At 39.0% G+C, this 23,036-nt stretch overlaps 1 protein-coding gene across 2 annotated transcripts in view; it reads left to right on the forward strand.

The window, feature by feature from the left end:
- The first annotated feature begins 4,607 nt into the window (after positions 1–4,607).
- The window catches only part of SPRED1 (sprouty related EVH1 domain containing 1), a 117,730-nt gene continuing 99,301 nt past the window's right edge, over positions 4,608–23,036 (forward strand). For both annotated transcript variants that reach the window (XM_027570945.2, XM_027570946.2), the window contains exon 1: positions 4,608–4,967. In XM_027570945.2, the coding sequence (XP_027426746.1) occupies positions 4,936–4,967 (32 nt within the window). In that variant the 5' untranslated portion in view covers positions 4,608–4,935. The remainder of the gene's footprint in view (positions 4,968–23,036) is intronic.

Below are 23,036 nucleotides of genomic sequence, written 5' to 3' on the forward strand. Positions count from 1 at the left end.
TAATGAGAGCCACCTGTGAGCAGCAGCTAGCATGACCAGCCTCTTTCCCACAGACCCACCTGAGAAAACACAACCAAGTAAATATAAGCACGCCCCTGCCCTGTTCACCCTGACATGGCCATAGAATCTTTGACTGGTGTTCAATGGTAGCTATACCAACTGAATGGAGCTGGAACTTTGGGTAAAACTGTGATCTCCATCTGTATTTATCTTTTCACACAGCTTTTCAGGTCTTATTAGATCCAACTTCCCTGGCTGAACCAGCCCTTTGGCCTTGACCTGCCTTAGCCTATGATAGACGTTGGGCCACCCTTTTTTGTCGGCTTCTGGAATTGAGGTTCTTAGGTAGGGGTGTGTTCGGAGATGGGATGACAAGTAGTTGCAGGGAAAAGGAGAGAAGACTGTGAAGGGCTAAGAAGGAACAAGTACCTGGCATACTTCTGGAAAAGCAGATTTGTCAGTTCCATTACTGATCTGCTGATCCCAATCTGGGGAGTGGGGCTAAGGAATCTGCATTAAGGCAGTTCTTACAGTGTATTAAAAAAAAGTTTTTATTATAGAAAATTTCAAATGTGTGAAAAAATAAAGAGAATGTGCTCATTATCATTCCGTAGCCAATCTTGTTTCATCTCTATCCCTACCTACTTCTTCCCACTCCTCACTCTACTGAATTATTTTGAAACAAATCTCAGATATATCATCTCATCTGTAGATTTCAGTATGTATTTCTTTTTTTTTAATAAACTTTTTTTTAAAGATTTTATTTATTTATTCATGAGAGACAGAGGGAGAGAGAGAGAGAAAGAGAGAAGCAGAGGGAGAAGCAGGCTCCCAAGGAGCAGGGAGCCCGATGCGGGACTCGATCCCAGGACCCTGGGATCGTGACCTGAGCTGAAGGCAGACGCTTAACGACTGAGCCACCCAGGCACCCAGTATGTATTTCTAAAAGATGATGACTTAAAAAAAAAAAAACCACGGGGCGCCTGGGTGGCTCAGTTGGTTAGGCGACTGCCTTCGGCTCAGGTCATGATCCTGGAGTCCCTGGATCGACTCCCGCATCGGGCTCCCCGCTTGGCGGGGAGTCTGCTTCTCCCTCTGACCCTCCCCCTCTCATGTGCTCTCTCTCTCATTCTCTCTGTCTCAAATAAATAAATAAAATCTTAAAAAAAAAAAAAACCACAACCACAACACTAATACTTTAAAAAACCCCTTATTATTATCAATCTCCAGTTAGTGTTTGCTTCCCCGATGATCTCAAATTTAAAAATATTTGTTCAAATCAGGATCCAAAGAAGGTCTCCCACATTGCATTTGGTCACTCTGTCTCTTGTACTGGTAAAAGTACAGACACTGGGATAGCGCAGTGAGGCCTCTTGAGCTTAGGGTAGCTGCTGACAGTTGAGTTAGATTGGAAGACCCCTGGCCCTTGAACCTGAATGTAGGGCCATTTCTGATTGTTTTACTGTAGAATTCTCTGTCCAGACCAAGACAATTTTCTAAAAAGCTGGTAAGATCTTCAACAACTGGGTGAGAGGTGAGGGCTGGAAATGCCCCCTTAAAAAGAAAGGCACAAAAGTGTCCTGCAAGTGGTATGGGGAACACTGGAGGCAAGGAACAGTTTGGTGACTGTGTCTTGGTTATAGGAGTGGGAACAATCTCAAAAGCATGAATTTGGGCTATTGATCATATAGTGCCCCTTTAGGTAAGTAATGTGTTTGAAAGTGGCCAGCACACAGTTCTTTGCACAGGAGAGCCAAGACGGTTTTCATATCTTCTCCCAAGGCCTGTCATTGATCCTTTCCCTGATGCAGTTGAACCTTAAGCAGATGCATATTTCTTCAAAAGAAAAGCAGGCCTCTGCAAGTGACCAACTTTCCTTGTACTTACTTAATCATAATGACTCTGAGAGCAATCATTTATGGATGGCTTGCTAAGGGCCAGGCCATGTCTCTAGCAAGAGTGGTACACAGAAGAAACCCATAGTTACTCATCGAATGAATAAACAAGGCCGAGTTTAACCTTTGGAGCCACTGCCACCACCTTGTCATGGAGTGTACTATCATCTCCATTTTACAAAATCAGAGTAAGAACTAGGATTTATTAAGCTCTTAATCTGTTCTAAGTGCTTCATGTATATTATTACCTCATGAATCAGCACAGTAGCTCTATGAATTAGGTACTATTCTCCCCATTTTCCACAGGCAGCGTTTGGATAACTTGTCTAGAACACACAAATGATAACTGATGGGACTTGATTCAAATCTGAGAAGCCATAGTGGGTAGCAGTAGTAAGAAGGAGAGCAGGCCAGTACCAGCACTCCCAGGTACAGGGTCTTCCCAGGAACAAGATAAAAAAACACAGGTTCAGGGGTAACAGAGGTAACCTCTGACCATCCCAGATCCCCTCATTTCTTCCAGCCACCAACGTTGTCCCTTCCTCACTCTGAGTAAGGACAATGCTGCTGCCCAGGCAAGCTTTACATAAAGAAACCTCAGAAATCAATGGGCTGTTTTTGGGGGGCTGCCTGAGTGCTTTGGCTCCTTTATTCCTCATTTATTAAGCACCCACTCTGTGCAAAACAGGCTAGTGCCTGCGCTCTAGAAAGCAGCAATCCAGAAACCTCCTGAGACGGATGGCAGATGAGGAGTGCTGGCTAGTTTGGGAGTTTTTCCCACTTTCCTCATCAGGAATTGTTCTACCCCTCAAGGTGGCAGGAGCAGCAACCTTCACTCTCAGGTCACAAAAACCTGAGAATGAAAAGAAAAGAACTGCACACAAAGCTAGACTGATAGCTAGGGAGATGCGTCAGAATCTTAGGATTCAGTCCCCAGGCCGGGTGGGTACAGGCTGGCTTTCTAGGTAGAAAAGGGATAACAGAATTTGCAGAGCCAGGAGCCCTGAGTTCTCTAGTCCCGCAGACCCTGGACTCCCGGCTGAAACACCAGCAGGTTTCTGTGCAAAAACCTTTCGAGATGAATGCATACATTGTCCTCTAACAATGCAAAAGTGACAGCTGCCTATTCAATAATGGTTCCGCCTCCGTTTAGAGCAGTTCGTGCCACAGAGGCATCTTCTGCGCTATAGTTATGCAACCTCACTCGCAGCGGGAGTTTTTTTTTCCTGTGCTTCTGGCTGCGCCAGATTCATGTAACACGCCTACTCTGGGCTTCAATGGAAGTCGTTCTCCATTAACAACCATTCTAGCTTTCGAAGATGAATACCCTGCACAGCATACCCCTTGCACATTAAGAATCCAAGATATTAAAACTAACTCTAACACACACACACACACAAACACACACACACACACTCCCGCTGTACATGCAGCTAGGGGACTGCAGCAATGCAACCAGAGGGACAGCAGGCGGAGCTCTCTTTGTACGGTCCCTCCCTCTAACCCCCACCAACTAAAAATGAACTCATGCCAGTTCCATTCTTTGCTCTGCAAGAAACACACACACACACACACACACACACACACACACACACACACGGCAAAACCGAGCAGCCTCCAATTTCCCCCTTGACCACACTGTCATTCTAGCCTCCTTGTTCTAACAACCCGGTTATTCCAAAGCGAGTAACGGGGAGTAACGGGGAGTAGCGCGGCGCAACAATGCAACCTCCCAAGCAGCTCCCAGTGCAGGTCCCACCCCCGCCCCCTTTCGCAGCGTGCCAAGAGTTTGGAGCGCGCGCACGCACACTGTACACGGTGCCTGGCGTATCCCTCCGCCTCCCTCCTCCTTTCCCCGCTCTGTGGCTCGACAACGATTTGGGAAATGAAGGGAGGAGGGAACTACTTTCCTGAAACTTGCTATGCTGCACACGACTTCGGGTTGCAGTGATTCGCCCGGAGGCCGCTGCTTTTAGCCCTACCCACACGCCCTCACAGCCCGGGTACTGCGCTCGGCAACCGCACCCCGTGCCCGCTCTGGCCCCAGGGGGAGGCAGGCGGCCGGGAGAAGTCGCCAGGGACTACTTCGCCTCCTTCTCCCGTGGGCGCCCCCGGTTCGGGCAGCGGCGGCGGAAGGAGCGGGCGGCGTGAGCGCTTCCGCCGCCCCCCTCACGGCTCCCCTCTGGCGGGTGTGAGGAGCTGGCCCGCCGAGCTGCTGGTGGGCACTGGCTGGTGGGGGACTTGCGGCCGCTCTCCCGCTCCTTCCCGGGACCCTGTCTCCTGGGCGCGCCCGCTCTTCTCCGACCCGGGCGGGGGAGATCGGCTCGCCGGCCCTGGCCTCACACGCTCCCCGCCGCCCCCTCCTCCCCCTGCTGGAGGCGTCCCGACTGGAGCGTGTCTGGAGGAATCCGCCGCCGCGAGGCCCCTCACCCGGTCCGGCTCGTGCCTGAGGACCGCTCCGGCCGCCTCCGGGCGCTAAGAGGGCAGCCGGCGGCGAGGTGGGAGATGGTGGGGTGGGCTCCGGCAGGACCGCGCTGCCGCCGCCCGGAGCCTGGGCTCGGCACCCTCCCGCCGGCCCCCACCGAACGCAGCTCTGCTTCCTCCTCGCCGCATCCCTGAGGGAAGCGCCGCCTCTGCTCCCGGGTTCTCCGCCCGCCCGCTCCTTCCTGGCCGGACCCCGCCGCGCTCCACCCCGGTGGCGGGAGGAGCAGCTCTCCAGTCAGCCTTCGCAGCCCCTCTTCCCTTTTTCCTTTCCACCCACCCTCCCCGGCCTCCTCGGATCCCTTGGCTGGGCGCTGAGGCGGAGGAAGAGGCTGGGGTCGCCACGGCGGAGGTTGTTGCCGCCACCCCCCTGCGGGGGTGGCCGGGGTTCCCGGCTGGGGGGGCACCGTTCCGGGTGAGGCATCCACCATGGTGAGGCCCCTGAGCCGCTGCCCCCGCGCCCCCCCGGCCGCCGCTGCCTCCTGCCCCTCGGTGCTGCCGCTGCTCCTCCGCCTGCTGTTGCTCCTCCATCTCCAGATCGGATCGCGGTGAGGGAAAGATGAGCGAGGAGACGGCGACTTCTGACAACGAGTAAGCGCCTCATTGATCTTGATTAGTAACCCCCCCCCCATCCTTCCGACCCCTCTGAGACTTGGGTGCTGGAAAGCTTGCAGCCTTGGAGAGTTCGGTGCATCTTGTTCTGGAGATAACATTTGATTTCTTTAGCCATTTAATGGCAGCACCCTCTACTGCCCCCCCCCCCCGCATTTAGTGGCTTACTTCTGGGGGAGGGTATTGAGTGTTGGGGTGGGATGGCAATTGTACGTCAATGAGATGGAGTAATGTGGACGGATGCTGGCGGGGTAGAAATTACCTCTTTGCCTCGAAGACCCCCCTGGCCTGTCCTTTTTCAGTTTAGCATACCGTAAGTCAACATACCCTGAATATCCATCCTGCTTCCTTTATAGCTATTTTACTTGGAAACTAACGTGTGGGAGCACCTCCTGCAGCAAACTGCTCTTGAATCTTAATTCGATGAGTCAGTGACTCTTTAATACCGATTAAACCTCCCCCGCCCCCCCCCTTTAAATTTACGACCTGTAAGCTTCATGTAAAAAATGGAACTAGGGAAACATTTTTAGAATTTAATAACTTGAAGGACACCTGGAGTGTGGGAGACGTTGAACTATTATATTTTACCTTTGCGAATGCTGGGCATGTCTTTATCAGGGGCATAGAATATTGAGTGTTAATTATTATCCTTCAGCTGTATTGAGAAACACCATTTACGTTGATTTAGCAGTATTTACATTGCAGAATATGTTGATGACTTCATTCATTAACTTCTAGAGTGTCCTGGCTTAAGTTTTTGTTTATTTGGGCTGTTTTCCAAACGAAGTACGTTGCCTTTTAAATATTTTGTTTTAACGTAACGGCTGCCTGAAAGAATAATGGTGCGGTAACAGTTTTTACTGAGACCGGATTTAATTCCGTGCAGAATATTTGCATCCGTTCTCCTGTAATTAAGTTCAAGTTTTGTTTATCTTTGGAGGTTTGGAAAGAGTTAAGAGAGTTAGGACTAGTCCTAGGATGCATTCCTTTAAATAAAGTGCATTCCTCGAGTCAGACCTTTTTGAGAGAACTTTAAAATCCAAAGCCTAGGCCTGTTTAACATAAAATAGCTTGAGAAATGCCAAGCAGCGTTTCTCTTCGAACCTCCACCCCCCCTCCCCCCACCAACACACTCTTCTGATGAGCGGGTGTGGGAGAAGGTAGATTGCTGCAGTGTCAGTGCAGTCTGGAAGCAGAAGTGGCCGCCATGTTCTCTCTCTTTTTGTGAATCGCCCTCATTTGCATAGCACACTCTTCATTCATAAAAAAATAATTAAACATCCATCACCTTGGACATTTTGAAAGGATTTCCCAGGACAAAAATTCAAAGCGTTGACTGTCTGTCTTCATGTAGATTTTTGAGTTCAGGAAGTAAGGAGAATTCGAAGTTATAGGTTAAATTAAAAAACATACGCACACAAACAACTACCCCTGTTCTCAGAATGTTGACACAGTTATGTGGGAAATATCAGTTCGGGGAGGTGCTGGGATCACGTGATCGCCTCCATTCATAAAATACCTGGCTGTCCATTCACAGTGCAGTACACTGTCTCACTGCCTTCCGCAGATTAGACCTACTTTGAGAGAGATCAAGAAGTATCTCAGATAACGCTTAGTTAGGGGAAAAACTGCTAAAAATCCTGAACGGAAGGACGGTAATTTTTGCTGGCATCTTTTAAGAAAGTAGCCTGGATCAAAATGTCAAATTCTGTTTTTAGAGATGGGAAAAGACTAATTACCATATTTAAAGTAAAATATTAATATTTCCTTTCTGGATGCATCTAATAGAAAAACAAATGAGGGAATGTGAATTGACACATGCGTAAAATATATTGTTTCTAAATGGCTCTTTTTCTAATACTTGCTATGGACAGATTAGAATGCAAATTTTTCATGTAGTGATATTGGTGGATGATACTGCTGTTACAGTGAAAATGAGTAAAAATTCCCAGTACTTTAATCCCAAAGATGTTGATAACTGAGACACCAAAAGGCAAGTTGGGAGGGTTGCCTTTTTTTTTTTTAATTTAAAAAAATTAAAAGTTGTTGATATAGGACAACTTGGAAATTACCTCGCTCACTCAGACCTTTAGGATTTTGTTTTCATAAATTTATCCTGCATTATTAATAAGTTATTCCCTAGAGGCTCTGTTATGTTTTGGTAGAACACAAAAAAAATGTTTTAGCATATATGTATTTTTTATGAGATGTTAACACTTCATGGGGACAGAACTCTTGGGGGTTTTAGTAAAAAAAATTTTTTTTTTTAATTCTAGGAAGTGATGTGTTCATCTGGTAATCAGTTTTATTAGAGCCAACATTGTACGTTAGCTAAGCAAAAAGTGTGAACTTCTTAGGAATGTAGTTTTTATTCCAATAATTTATCTTATCTTTAATATTTAATGTTTTGAAGCAGTAGTTTATTACTTATCATTGTATATAGTATGAAGAAACAAAAGATATGTATGTTACGGCAGACGCCCTTAAAGCCTCAGCATTGTAAGACTCCCCTGTAATACGGATTTTATCTGGGCCTTAAATATATTTTTTTCTACCTTCTTTTCTCCTTTTTCTGGAAGCCATAATCAATAGGAATTTATTTACATTAGACACTGTTCTTAACACTTAAATGTTTTTTCACCTGATTTCAACCTTTAAAAGAGTGAAAATCACCAATATTTTGGGAAACCATTAACTTTTTCTAGGTAACCATTGTGGAAAAATCGAGTAAGGCCTTTAGAGGCCTCATTTTGAAATCCTCTAATATATGCTCTATTATTTGAAATTAGAGTTCTGTTTGGAGAAATAGCTCTCAAAAGTTTTGAGTGTATATTTAATCAATAATTAAGAATCTATTATGTGTAAAACTTTATCTTATGCAATGCCAAATTTGAGGAAGGGTTGGTAAAAGTCTACTTTTCTTTTCCATCCTTCGGTAATAACTGGAACTGATTTAAAGTGTCATTAAAAAAAAAACAACAACAACTTTCCTCCTTGCAAAAGTAGTAATTTCAGATAATGTCCGAAATAGTCCTTAAAGGGAGTAAGTAATAATAATTTATTTGTGTATCTATTACTCACATGACAAGTCTTAACATTTGATATACTATAGTCAAACCTTTCCTATGATGTTGAGGATGAATCATATTCATTTATTGGATTTTTACTATGTGCCATGCACTATGATGAATTTTTTCTGTATTATTTTATGTATATACATGTATTCTTTATAGAGTGGAATTGCATAGTAGAAACTTCATACCCAAAAATATTGTGACCCTTTTCCTATGTCATTAAATATTTCCTAGAACATAGTTTTTAATGGCTACATTATGGTTCAGTGTATAACATACATTAGTTTTAATCAGTCTACTATTGTTGGATAATCCTTTATTCCTGAATGGTGCTGCATTTGATCCTGAGTTCTGTCCTCATCCAAATCTTTTACTCCTTCCTTAAGATACTCTAGGAATGGAGTTAAGGGAGATGCAAACTTTAAGTTGTTCTTTCTGCTACATTGCCCTCTAGAAAAGGAAAACTCACATGAGAGTGCTTATGTCTTGATTTTTTCTGTCCAGTTCTCTTTGAAAACATTTTTGCCAATTTTGAAGGTGGAAATGAGATCTTGTTCCTATTTTTAAAATGTGCTGGATGGTAAAATAAAATTGATTAAAAAACCCCAAAACTTGTTAGGTTGTTTTGGGCAACCAGACTGTTTTTAAATATCGAATTAAATTACGAATAGGATTAAAGTGATCATACAAAAGTTTTGCAGATAATTTACTTAACTCTTACCAATTCTTATGTAGTATGGTGTAATGTAAAGAGCATTGGACTTGGAATTGGGAGATGCCTTTCTGTCCCAGCTGTCACTAATTATTATGTGATTCTGGACAAGTACAGCCTCTGGGCCTCAGTTTGCTCATTTCATTTGAGCAATTTGAACTAAGCATCATTATAGGCTCTTCCTGTACTAAATGACCCTAAAACAATACAGTGATAGGCACATTACAAGTCACTAGACTTGTAACATATGTATTTGTTAATCAATTCTTTTTTTGATTAATTTTATTATATTGTTGTTTTTGACATATTTAAGCAAATGAAAGACTTCCAGTAGAGATCTGGTAGGATACTGAAGTAAAAGCATGAATTTTGAAGAGCCAAGATAAAAAATTTGGAGACAATTGGTACATTCATAATCTTTTAAGGTTTTATTTTTTTGGGTTTAATAGCCACATGTCTTTGATAATATATATACCTCACAGATGGAGAACTTGGTACTGCTCTTTTTTTTTTTTTCTTTTAAATAAATATGGCCTCTGGATGAATAAGAGAACAAAAGGCTATTGGGCTTAAACACCAACTTGAGTAGTTCTAAAAGGAATACACTAACAAGAGACCAGCTCTCATGCTTTACTTAATGGCTAAGAAGTGTCAAAAGTAAGTCTTTTCATTTGGTTATTCGTACTAATCATATTAACCTAAGACGAAGGGATAATTTTACACTTACTTTAAGAAGTTAACACAGATAATGAATTTTTTCATTCTTTAATAGTTAGATTTAATTCACTATTTATGACAAGTTTTATGTCTTAGCTGCATCTCATTTTAGAGTCAAGAGCCAGTCATTACAAATCCCTGATATGTTTTTGTGGCACTCAGAATGGTTTGAAATGAAAAAGATCTGTTCATGTATTTCTGTTTAAACGTAGTTCGTTATTTTTGTTAAAACATAATCATTAGTAATGGATCTTAGACTGAGGTGTTAAATTGCTTCAGACATAGGGTTCTTAGAATTAAGAGTGTTTTTACTAATCACTAATTGAAACTTGTTTACATTCATAATTGAAGGAAATTCCAACAAACCATAGCATTAGAGATACTTGTGACAGCAGTTAGTTTCCTAGGGCTGCTGTAATGTGACAAAGTACCACAAACTGGATAGCTTAAAACAACAGAAATTTATTGTTTCAATTTTGGAGGTTGGAAGTCCAAAATCAAGGTATTGGCAGGGCCATGTTCCCATTAAACCGGTAGGGGAATCCTTCCTTGTCTCTTCCTGGCTTCTGGTGGTTGATGGCAATCTTTGGCATTTTTGGCTTGCAGCTGCCTGATTCCATTTTCTGCCTTCATCATCACATGATGTTCTGCCTGTGTCTCTGTGTCTTCAAGGGGCCATGTGACACCAGTCTTACTGGATTAGGAGCCTCCTCTACTCCAGTATGACCCCCTCTAAGTAAATTACACTTGTAGTGACCCTATTTACAAGTAAGGTCATGTTCTGAGGTAGAGGGTTAGAACTCAGCATGTTTTTCTGGAGGGATACTATTCAACCTATAACACCAATATAAGTCAGATTTTTTTTCTTATAGTACAGTTGCTGTTCATTTGTTACAGATTTATTGAAATAGTGCTTTGAGTTGTCACTACTTTGAAGTTATAGTAGGGACGCCTTGCTGGTTCATTCAGTAGAACATGCGATTCTTGATCTCAGGGTTGTGAGTTCAAGCCCCCTGTTGGGTGTAAAGCTTACTTAAAAATAAATAAATAAATGAAGTTATGGTTATTACTTGGAAGAGCTCATATATATTTTAATGTTAATAAAGCATGGATATTATGTCAAAATTAAAAATATTTTGGTATTTCAGTATAATCGATTCTTTTATAATCCTATGTATTTTGTTTTAGGCCTTTAATATTATTCTGAGAAGGGGGATATAGCCTTCATCAGACGGCCAAAGAAGTCTATTGGCACAAAAGGTTAAAATCTCCTGCTATAGACAGAGGCCCAGAAGGCTGAACTCAAAGACAGAGTTTATAAAATTGGAAGATTAAGAAACATGAATGGTAAAATGAAAAAGTCCAACATACAGCTAACAGTTCCAAAAGAAGAGATGATGGAGGGCACCTGGGTGACTCAGTCGTTAAGCATCTGCCGTTGGCTCAGGTCATGATCCCAGGGTCCTGGGATCAAGTTCCACATCGGGCTCCCTGATCGGCAGGAAACCTGCTTCTCCCTCTCCCACTCCCCCTGCTTGTGTTCCTGCTCTCACTATCTTTCTCTCTCTGTCAAATAAATAAATAAAATCTTTAAAAAAAAAAAGATCATGGAGGAGAGGAAATATTCAGAGATAATGGCTGAGAATTTTCAAGAAGTAGCAAATCAAACCCAATTCAGTGAACTAAATATGAAACAAAGCCTCATAGTCAAACTGGGTTAATCTTGAGATTTCATGAGTGCATCAACATGAGAAAATTAATGTAGTTTTATCACATTTGAAGATTAAGGAAGAGAAATAATACAATCTTAAATGCCAGAAGTGCAGTATTGTCGTTCAGCCTCTGCCGATAATATGGAAGTAAATGTTTATGATTTATAGATTTATAGTATGTGTTCATAAATGTAGATTTATATTACTTTTCTCCTTACTAGAATTTTAGACTTAGTATTTCTCATTTAAAAAGAGGGTATTGGGATTTGATCAACTTTAGGATAGCTTTTAGTATAAGAGTTCTAGAATCCTAAGTAATGTTCTTTGTACTTCTGAAATCCCCATTTAATATATCATTCCTGTTACTCATAAATGTAGGATTGACTGGTGGAAATTACCTTGTGTCTGAAACTTTTGAATTACCTTAGAAGGCATTTTCTTTCTACATTTAGAAGGCAAAGAATAAGCTTTAGTGAATTCAAGAGTAATTGAAAATTAAATTTTAATATAATACCAGTTTTACAATTTTATTTTTAAATTGTATGTGTATAACAAGGATTATAGTTTAGATAAAGGCCATTATGATTTGGAATGTAGACTGTAATTGTTTTCCTAGAAATATTTATAATGATACTCTTACATATGATTAGATGCATCTTATTTGTCTATTCACCTGATTAGAGATTATTTTAACAAATACAATTTTGGCTTCTCTATATTAGTATCCTGTAGTAGGATTACAAAAATTTAGATGGAATTTAGTGAATTGTGGTTTTTCTGATACCACTTTATCAAAGTTAACATAACTTACCATATCAGAATGTTTTATTTGGCATAAAGTCACCAAACTTTTTTGTTGTTGTTGTTAATCACTTTGACTTTTTGAGTTTGGAATTAGGGGTCAGTTTTGGATTTGCTCTCTTAGTGATATGTAAAAGCATTTCAGAATTTTAGTCGCTTGAACTATATATATGGATTTCTTAGTTTTTCAGGACAGATACCATTAGTAACTTTTTCTTCAAGAATTTCAGTGCAGTGACATTTGAGTGTCTGCTAGGTACTTGACATTTCCTTAGCCCTGGAGATGCAGAGATAAGTAAAACCTGTTAAGTACGTTCACTGTCCAACAAGGGAGCTAGATCCCTCTGAAATGTGATGTGTGTCTGTATATGAAGTTCTTCAAGGCTCAAGGAGAGTTGTGTGAAGGAAGGCTTCAGAAAAGAGGTCGAATTTTAGGAGTCAGCCAGAGATAAGGATAATGGAAAGGGAAAAGGCATTTCAAGAAGGGAGGGGAAAAACAAAACAAGAACAAGTATGAAAGGAGAAATGGAAAGTTGGGAGAAAAGCAGTAATTTTTTGGATACACTTATTTGCAGGAGTGATGGGGGAGAACATTATATCAAAAACTAATGATGTGTACTATACCTTGGATAATTGAATTTAAATAAAAAAAAAGAATAAGAATGTTGGAGGCAATTGTGAGAAGTCTAGATTTGTGCTTAAGTTGTATCAGCAACCTTGGGGCAAGGGTGCTGGCTAGCCTTGGAGTATGACACCCACAAGATGAATGTGAAAGAAGCTCCTGAAAATCAGTTTTTCTTTTCTTTTCTTTTAAAAGATTTTATTTGACAGAGAGAGACAGCGAGAGAGGGAACACAAGCAGGGGGAGTGGGAGAGGGAGAAGCAGGCTTTCCACCGAGCAGGGAGCCCGATACAGGGCTCGATCCCAGGACCCTGAGATCATGACCTGAGCACCCAGGTGCCCCGCTTTTTCTTTAAGTAGGCTCTACACCCAGTGCAGAGCCCAACGTGGGGCTTAAACTCACCACCTTGAGATCAAGACCTGAGCCAACAGGGTGCCTGGGTAGCCCAATGGGTTAAGCGTTTGGGGCTCAGGTCATGATCCCAGGGTCCTGGGATAGAGCTCCCCCATCGGGTTCTCTGGAGCCTGCTTCTCCCTCTCCCTCTGCCCGCTGCTCCCCCTGCTTGTGCTTGCACGCATGCTCTCTCTGTCAAATAAATTAAAAGAAAAAAAAAGAGCTGAGATCAAGAGTTGGATGCTCAACCAACTAAACCACCCAGGTGCCCCCGAAAGTCAGTCTTTCTTGACAAGATGAGAAAATTTATTTTAATTGGTCAGTGATAACGATTTTGAACAGAGTCCTCATTAATTTTTCAGATAATGCCCTGAGTTCAAAGAAAATTTGTTCTTTGAGCTACCCTCCTTCACTCCCAACTTCAAGTGTTAGGTCAGTAAGGATACTTAATGAGAAGCACCAGTTTAAGTCTTTATCATGTAGGCAGTGCAGAACTACTAATTTAAGTGAGGGAGTGATATCAGATTTGTGTAGAAAGCTGAATACTGGGATTCACTGGGACAGTTGTTTGAAGGGAGAAGAAGATGAACTACAAATAATGAGGAAGATGTAATAATTAAGGCAAAACAGCTGGAAATAGTGCATTTGGAACTGTTGGGGATGAATTTGTGGGACAGTTCAGATGTCTAGAGGATTCCTTGACTGGATGTGAAGGAATGAGTAGGAAGAGTGTGGGACGACTTCAGCATTTTAAATTTGGGCCTCTGTGATGCTTTTAAATGGAGTGGGAAGAGGCAGAGGTTTTTAATGGGAGAATGTCTCAGTTTTGGCTTTTTAAAGCTTGCCTACCTGTAGGTATCAAGGAAGAAGATGTCTTTTAAGGTGTTTTAAATATAGGTTTGGTGTTCCAAAGAAGGTTGAGAGGGTAGAGTTAGAGGTGATGTCTTTGGCATATGTGATATTTGAACCAGGGGGAAATTGCCCAAGAGGAATATTAAGTAGTAGTGGGGGGATGAATAGTGAGAAACAGCAGTGTTTTTTAAGAGACACTAAAAATTCTTGATAGGTAAGAGAGTTTTGAGGAAAAGTATTAAAGACAAAACAGGAAGTAATGAAGTAGAGACAGCAAAGTGTGAGGTTATACACATTCAGGGGAAAATTGGGGGTTGAGATTGTTGAGGTGATGTTAATAGTGGAGAGGAAGAGAAAAAAATTTTTTTTTAAATATTTTACTTATTTATTTGACAGAGGCACAGTGAGAGAGGGGACACAAGCAGGGCGAGTGGGAGAGGGAGAAGCAGGCTTCCCGCCGAGCAGGGAGCCGGATGTGGGGCTCCATCCCAGGACCCTGGGATCATGACCTGAGCCGAAGGCAGACGCTTAACGACTGAGCCACCCAGGAGCCCTGAGAATAAAACATTTAAGGAAAGGTTGGGTAAAAGGTAGAACAAAGTCTAGGAAAGAGAAGTCTATCAGACTGTTTTATTGTTTGTCATACGCTGTGCTAGATTTAATCCTTCTAATGACCATGGGAGCTAAGTAATCCATAATTTACAGAGGAGATAACTGAGACTTAAGAGTGTCTTAGTAACTTGCCCATAGCCACAGAAGGGAATAAGTGGTAGAACAGAGATCCAAATTGCATTGCATTTGTACCATACTGTATGCCATACAATTAATGGCCAGACTTGATTTTAAAGAAAAAAGGTTGAAGTGATATGTAGACACATAGAACTGATGGCTGTTTTAAGGGACTGGAAGTTTTGGTAAAGTTAAAAGAGCATGTAGAATAGAAGTGGGAAAAATCGAAAGATACTGATCAGAGAACATAAACTCCAGAGTAATGACAGATGAGAGAATATTAAAGTAGAAAAGGTTGTTGGAGTAGAGGAGCCAGGATCTGCTAGGAGATTTATAAAAAAAGGTCAACAGTATTTAAGTTGCTACGTTGGATGGTATCAGGAGTTGAGGTGGAAAGGAATCTTGAGCCAGCACCAATGTATTTAATGTGTGTGTGGATTGAGTGACTTAGAGCGGAAGTGTGAATGCTGGTATCTGCCTCTCCTATTTGAAGAGACTGGAATTAGGATTTTGGAATTGGAAGTTGAAGCTGGAGGGTGCCAGTGGGAGGAGAAGAGAGGGAAAGGTTTAGCTGGGAAGAGTTGAGAGTATTGGAAATGACAGGATCTCATGTAATAATGGTCCTAAGGAATGAGGGATGTTGGGAATTAGGGATGTTGGGCGTTAGAGAAAGGAAGACAGACATGCAAATAAATTTTCTAGATTTGGATTTTATTGAGAACTTTAAGGTTTTCTGAGAGACTAACCAAGATGGTGACTGATACTGTATGGTTTTATCCGGATACATTATACTGTCTTTGGCAGAAGGTTTTGTATTTTGGGGGGTACTCTAGTCTTAATGTAATTAGAAAGTCCTTTTCAAAACAAAATTCACTAATTACATTTCTGTGATTAACTTGGTGTTCAGAATTAACATGGTCCTGCAGTTACTGGTGACTGCCACATTAAGACTGTGGCGAATCACATAACATGTCTTTGTGCTTGATTCTCCATCTGTAAAACCAGGATATGTCACTACTTCAAGGGATGTTAAGGTAAAGTAACCTCCTCCTCCCCCCAGCATTTTTTGATTAGAGATAAGAGAATATTAAAAAGAACTTTTAGGTCTTGAGAAGAAAGGTACTATGTTCATGAAGTAATCAGTGCTCATTTTCATTTAGCCCAAGGTAGGGTTACTTTTAAAAACGGATAATTGACTTGTTGGAAAAATTGTATTTCAAATTAAATGTTAAAGAAGCAACTTTTTGTAAAAACTTAGAATCTAAAAATTCCAACAAGCAAAAAATAACAAATCTATGTTGTGAACATTTTCTTTTATGTTCTGAGCAAAGAATGCAAGAAGAGGTAGCTAGATTAGTAACTAATGTTGGACAGGACGCAAGGCAAACACCTGGCTCCAGCCAGTTTTTTGTCTGATACTTAATACAACTGATTATATAAGGAGTATATTTCTAGAGCTTGCTAATTAAAGCAATTTTAATACCTGAGTACATTTTGGAAGTATAAGTAGATTTGACATCTGTCATTTTCAATGGAAAAAGTCATCTTTCTAAAAAAAAAATATCATTATATGGAAGGCATAAAATCTACTTTTGTGGGAGAGAAGGTAGAGAGGAAGTTTTTTTTTAGCTTATTAAAATTCAGACATTTACTTTTTTGCAGCTTTAATCAAACTAAGATTTCTACTTAATAGGTCAGATGGGCTAAATCTGCTAGTTAGCATTTCATTGCTCTGGATTTAGTCTGTTAACTTTAATTTGGGCAGGTAAAGGTTTGTAAACTTATGTTCTAATTTTAGTCACCAACAATGAAAGCAAAAATCTGTTTATATTTTTGTGTAGCCTGATTAGCTTATTATTCTGAAACTGTAATTTGTTAAATAAAAAATTGTTGCTTTAGATACATAATTACTGAAACTTGATTTAGGAATGAATTTGAAGTCTGAATCAAGATCTTGAATGAACATAAATCAGGAACTTAAAAATATAATGATGAAAATTATATATACTTTTTCTCTTAAGAATTATTTAATCCAAAAACCCAAACTTAATTAACTTAGTAAAAATTAAGAACATATGCCAAATAACTTTAGTAAGTATATCAAATTAAGATATTCTTCAACTCCATATTTTGATCACTTTAAAAAGAAAGGGGAGAGACACAGATGAATAAGACAAGCTAGCCTATAACTACCCTAGTTTTCCTCAGCAGTTTTTCATCTCGCTGCTTCAGGAAAGAGCAAACTTAGCTTCTAAGTGAGCCAAAAGAAAAATAATTTAACCTGAAGTTATATAGACCCTATTTACCCTCTTTACTGCTGTCGAGTCTGATCCTGTATCATGTGTACAAGGTCACAGCATACACCACATAAAAGTAGTTTGACTTATAATTACTGGCTAACTTTTAGTCCCATTTTTGCATTTACCTTGAGGAGGAAAACAATGAAACTGAACTGAATTCTTTTAATTGAGTGGTATGGTCTGAATATTTGTGTCCTCCTGGGAACCCATGTTGAAATCCTAACCCTCAAAGATGATATTAGGAGGTGGGGAGGTGGGGTCTTTGGCAGGTGCTTAAATCTTGAGGGTGGAGCCCTCCTTGAATGGGATTATTGCCTTCAGAGGCTCCAGAGAGAGGCTTTGGAGAGATCCTAGCCCCTTCTACTTTGTGAGGGCACGAGAGAAAAGGCCTCAGCTGTGAACCAGGAAGAAGGCCCTCAGCCGACCAACCATCCTGGCGCCTTGATCTAGGACTTCCCGGCCTCCAGAACTGCTAAGAAATAAATTTCTTTTGTTTATAAGCTACCCAGTCTGTGAAGTTTTGTTATAGAAGCCTGAATGGACTAAGACACTGACTTTTGTTTTGGGGAGGACAAGGAGCAATAATTACCTCAAAGAAAGAAAGAAAAAACTTAGCACAATTTTCAGTTGCTTTTAGTTCCATACGTATAATTTTTACTTGTTTTAACAGTGTATGTACAAATGTTTATTCATTTTCACCTAATATCCTAAAAGAATTTCTGTGCTTATGCATAGTTTTGTTAGTAATTATTATAATTTTAATGCTTGTAATATTTCATCAATTTATACTATAAGTTTACACAGCTATTATTAGTGAAAACTTGGTTTCCAGCTCTTTGCCTTAATAAGTAAATAACATTGTAATGAGCATTTTTTTTTCCATATAATTGGTTTTTTTTTTTCTTTTCAATTTCTTAGGATGAATTTACAGGAGGGAGATAACTATGTCAAAGAATAAGTTTTTTTTTAAATTCTTGATATGAATTGCTGCTTCCAAAAATTCATTTTTTTTTACTATTGTGGATTATTTATAAATGAAATTCATTCTCAGATTTCTTAGATTCAATTTTTGTTTTTTCTCTTTACTATCTTGGCAGTTTTTTTTGTATAGCTCCCAGCACATAATTGACAGCTAATATTTGAGTGATTATCAGCATCATCTTAAAATTATCTTAATGGATTTAGTCTTCAGAGCACCCATTTTATTTTTTATTTTATTTTTTCCTTTTTGAATATTTTTTTAATTTTATTTTATTATGTTAGTCACCATACATTACATCATTAATTTTTGATGTGTTCCGTGATTCATTGTTTGTTTATAACACCCAGTGCTCCATTCAATACGCAGAGCAACCATTTTAAATGTTGTTGCAATTACTATGCTTCCATTTACAAAGATGAGGAAATGGAGGCTTAGCAAAAAGTTAAGGAACTTGGCAAAGATTATATCGCTTTTTGCCTACCCCCTATTCTGTATAAAACCATAATGCTGGTCAAGACTGTGTAGTTAAAAATCCCATCTTTTGAACTACAGGGTATAAGGGATGTTGTCCTCCAAGGATGCATCTATTGGTACTAAAGATTTACATCTATGTTCAGTTTATTATTCCATGAAAATAAGAGATAATACTGAAAAGCATAGAAATCCTCAGGGGAGTGCATTTCAAGGTCAAGTTGTGAGGAATTTCAGGGGAATTCATATTTGAATTGCTGTAGCTAGATATTAGATAATAAGTGTTACATCCTTGCTTCTCAGATTTCTTCACTGAAGGGTTCCAAATGATAAGGGAATGCATCCCAAAGCAGCCTTAAAAAGGTGTAACATTGTTTTGAAATCTAGTAATAGATCTCAAAGATTCATGTAAACTTGCATTTTAATAAATACTATAGTTGCATTTCCAGTATGAAATGCTTTTAGTTATTTATATTAGAAAAAAATGGAAAGCTTTTTAACCATCAGATCTTTGCATATTTATAGCCTGTGGCATTATGTGTCTCTACCTCATGTGGCACATTTCTGGGAGGAAGTGTTTTCTGGTGAGAGGCAGCATTTGACATACATCAGGGTGTTGCTCCTGAGGGCATGATTGTGTCCTGTAATTATAGTGGCTGCCATTTTCAAACAAGTAGGAACTTTTCAATCCAGCAAAAATTAATATAAACTTTATGAAGTACAAAAACAATATTGTAGGAAACTAGGAAGACGATGGGAAATTACCCATTGAAAAATTTTTTCTGCACTTATAGTAAAAGTATTATAAAGGCAACAATATATAGAAGTGATCTTAAATTTAAAATTTGTTTCTATAAAAACTTCAGGTAGATTATACAATTTATATAGACAGTGAATTACCTGTATTAGAAAGAATAGAATTGTGCTAATTGGTACTCTAGAAAACATGCACAGAAAAGAAAACTCAGATTCTGATCTCAGTTTTACCATTTACTTAAGTGACTTAGAACAAATCTTTTAGTGTCTGTGCTAATGAGGACAGTAATCTTTTCCCATCCATAAATACTTTTTCATGAAAAAATGTAAATAAATAGATTTATCTAAAGATGAGTTTTGATATACTTGGAAAAAGGAGGGTTTTCTAGAGGATTGGAATACAAAAGGGAGGTAGAGCAGAAGGCGCACAAAAATAAAAGGTTTTTAGCAAAACCTTAGGGAGAGGAAGAAAGCTAAGGAAAATGAGACCGGGCCTGTTTTGGGAGCCACATGAAATCGGTATAAGGAGTGTGTTAGCTAAGTTAAAGGTTATATAACCTATATGTTGGGAAGCTTTGTAAAATATCTGTATAGTTAAAATCAGACTGAGTGGTGTATCAAATGGTTTAGAAAAATTACCTTTTACCTTTTACCAAAAATATTGTTTGCAACAAAACAAATTCACAAGGATGTTGAGATCATATAGGGGAAGGGGTGAGTTCCTAAACATTTTTAATTTTTTTTTAAAAGATTTTATTTATTTATTTGATAGAGTGAGAGAGCACAAGCAGGGGGAACAGTAGAGGGAGAGGGAGAAGCAGGCTCCCCGCCAACAGGGAGAGCCCTATGCGGGGCTCTATCCCAGGACCCTGGGATTATGACCTGAGCTGAAGGCAAATGCTTAACCATCTGAGCCACCCAGGCACCCCAACATTTTTAATTTGATCAGGGGATGGTAAATGAGAATTCATTATACAAGACTCATTATTTTAAAAAGATAGATATTATTGATATTCTGTTATTTGAGCATGTTTTCCTTATTGTTTTATTAATGAAGTTGTAATTTTAAGAGTTTTCGTAGGCTCATATGTTAAAACAGTATTTGGTACACGGTAAGCACTGTTTGCCTATACGCATTCAGGTATGGCCTCAGTCGTAACCTTATTAAGTTTTTAAGTTCATTCCTCATTTGCAGTAACAACTTTATCTTAGTTGTGGAGGGATTCCTGCCTGCTTTAGTACATCTCCAGACTTTGAAATCATCAGACTATAAAGGAATTGTAGAAAAAGAAAATAGAGTTTTACCACTAGCTTTTAATTCATTGTCTCTCACAGTTCTTTCCAAATGGTTCTATTACTTTACTGAAAGATACTTTTTTCTCTCCTAAAATTTGCCTTATTTCCATTTGCTACCACTTAGCCCTTATTAGAATCCTTTAAGAATCTAATCCATCGTTTCCAATAAAATTTCCTTTGCTGGTGGGAAGATTCTGTTTGTAAAGGCTATCCAATATGGTAGCCACTCTGTGGCTCTTTGGCTAATGAGTACTTAAAATGTGGCTTGTGGGACTGAGGAACTAAATTCTTAATTTAATTTAGATAGCCACATGTAACTAGTAATTCCTGTATTAGATAGCATGGATCCTGAGAATTTCTAATCTTTCAGTCCCAGCAAATTTTTGAAAACAATGACATGTTCTCTATTCAATCTTAGCCAGTTTGTTGAAGAAATTTCTAATTTTTTAAACGGGGAGGTAGCATGGGTAATACATAAGCTTCTTCCAAAGTGTGGTATGTAAGATAATTTTAGTTTCATAAACATGACATTGAATTAAGTTGACAAGTTATCCTTTCTCCATACTTTCTGCATCTTAATTAAGAAAAAAGGTTTGTTTGTGTGGTGTGTTTAATAAGGAGTAATATCAGCCTCAATCTCTGGTAGACAGCCAATATGGTAAAAGCCAAACTATTAAATTTTATAGTTACCATCTATTTATGGCTTGTGATTTGTTGTTGTGTTGTTTTAAATTGGCTGTAGTGATAAAAACCTTTCAGGAACATTTTTTGGACAATGTATGTGGCACCACATATAAGGCGAAAAATGATGGTAGTGAATGTCAAAAACAAGTTTGTGACATACTGATGTAGTAGAAGGAGAATTGGATTGGTAGACAATCAGGAGCCCTCTCGTGACACTAGTTTGCTGGGGCGGTCTGTCTTTTTTAGGTACGGTTTCTGCTTTGGCGAAATGGGAAAGAGGTTGGTTTAGAGTGAGAAGAGACTTAAAATTTTTAAAATTTTAATTTCTTTATAGTTAACATACAGTGTTGTATTAGTTTCAGAGGTCTACATTTTTTAAGTGTACTTTATACTATAATAACTGATAAAGCATACCATTTTGGACAGAAGCTAAGATGTGTTAAGTATTTTGCTGTATGTCAAACATGAATTACCTCAGTCAATCCTTCAGTCCAAAGCACTTTACACATAACTGTCATTCCTTTTTAAAAAAACCTTTGGTGCACAGAATTGGCTTAATCATTATCTTGGTTCATACAGACATCATTGGTTTATGTATGGACCTTTGTAGCCTATTATTTTAGTTTTTCATTTACTTGACAAATACCCTTTCATAGTACAATCCAAGAATCAGGACGTTAATGGTAACAAGCATTTACCTAATGTGCTTCTATTCGTATTCCCTTGACTTCTTCTTCTAAGAAGTTACTCTATTCTGAGTTATGTGTTTCTGTTCCCTACTATTTAAGAAAAAAGATTTTATCACATAAACGTATGCCTAAACAAAGAATATATTTACTTATATGTCACCTCATGGAACTTGATTTTTTAAACTATTTGTACTTAATAATACGAAGATGCATCCATTTTTTTGGTATAGGTTTTTATTCATTTGTACTGTATAATATTCCATTGTGTGATGTGACCACATTTATTTATTTAAATTGGAAGTTTATTTTCCAAATTGCAAGATAGTCAAATACTTAGCGTATCTTACAACACTTGAGTTTTAATTTAGCTCTCAGAGTGATATCACTGATGGTCTGTAGCTCACGATGAAATCAGTTCATCTTATGTATCAATTTTCTTGTTTTCAGAATCAATGATGGTCAGATTTAACCATCTCTAAATGATGTATAGTGTAACTATGCATAGTTGAAGATACCTGAATTTATTTCCCCTGCTTTTCCTTGGTTGTGATACTCAACACACTTTAACCCTCCACTGAATCTTTGTATTTAATTGAGGAATAAAGGGGACATTTTAGGAACAAAAAAACCCAAAAAAGTAGATGTTTCAAATTGGTGAGTGAGGAGAAATAATGAAAGCCAGAAGAACTAGATTCCTGCCCCCCCGCAATCAACTTTTATTTTTAGGAACCTATTCTACTCTTCCTCCCCCAGCTCTGTCTTGCTACCTCAAGCCCTAGCTTTTTATTAACACTCAGTATAAGATCAGTTTGGAGAATAGGGAAAGTGAAATATAATTTATTTAATAACAATTACAGAAATGATTTAAGGAAAGTAAAAGTAAGTGCATAATTTGGAATAAAATCAGTAAATAAAAACTAGTATCCAATTCCTTTTCCATTTCTAAAAAAATTTAAAGTGAGGAAGTCTTTATTTAATATGACTAACAGTGAGAATCATGATTTCATATCTCCTGTGAATGGAAACAGATTTGAGATATGTAAGAATTTTTAGTGGCAGAAGTAAAAGACATCTAGAATAAAGGTCTAAGCAAGAAAAGGACATTGTAAGGGGCCAGTAGATAATTTTAAAATCACATTTTGAAATTTATTATTTGAACATTTAATACATTTGGCTTTTATAAATGTGACATATATACTGTCTCTTGATTTCTCTATAACCAAATTATAAAAGATAATACAACATTAACAGCAATAG

Source organism: Zalophus californianus, chromosome 6 (assembly GCF_009762305.2).
Source record: "Zalophus californianus isolate mZalCal1 chromosome 6, mZalCal1.pri.v2, whole genome shotgun sequence".
Taxonomy (NCBI): Eukaryota; Metazoa; Chordata; class Mammalia; order Carnivora; family Otariidae; genus Zalophus; species Zalophus californianus.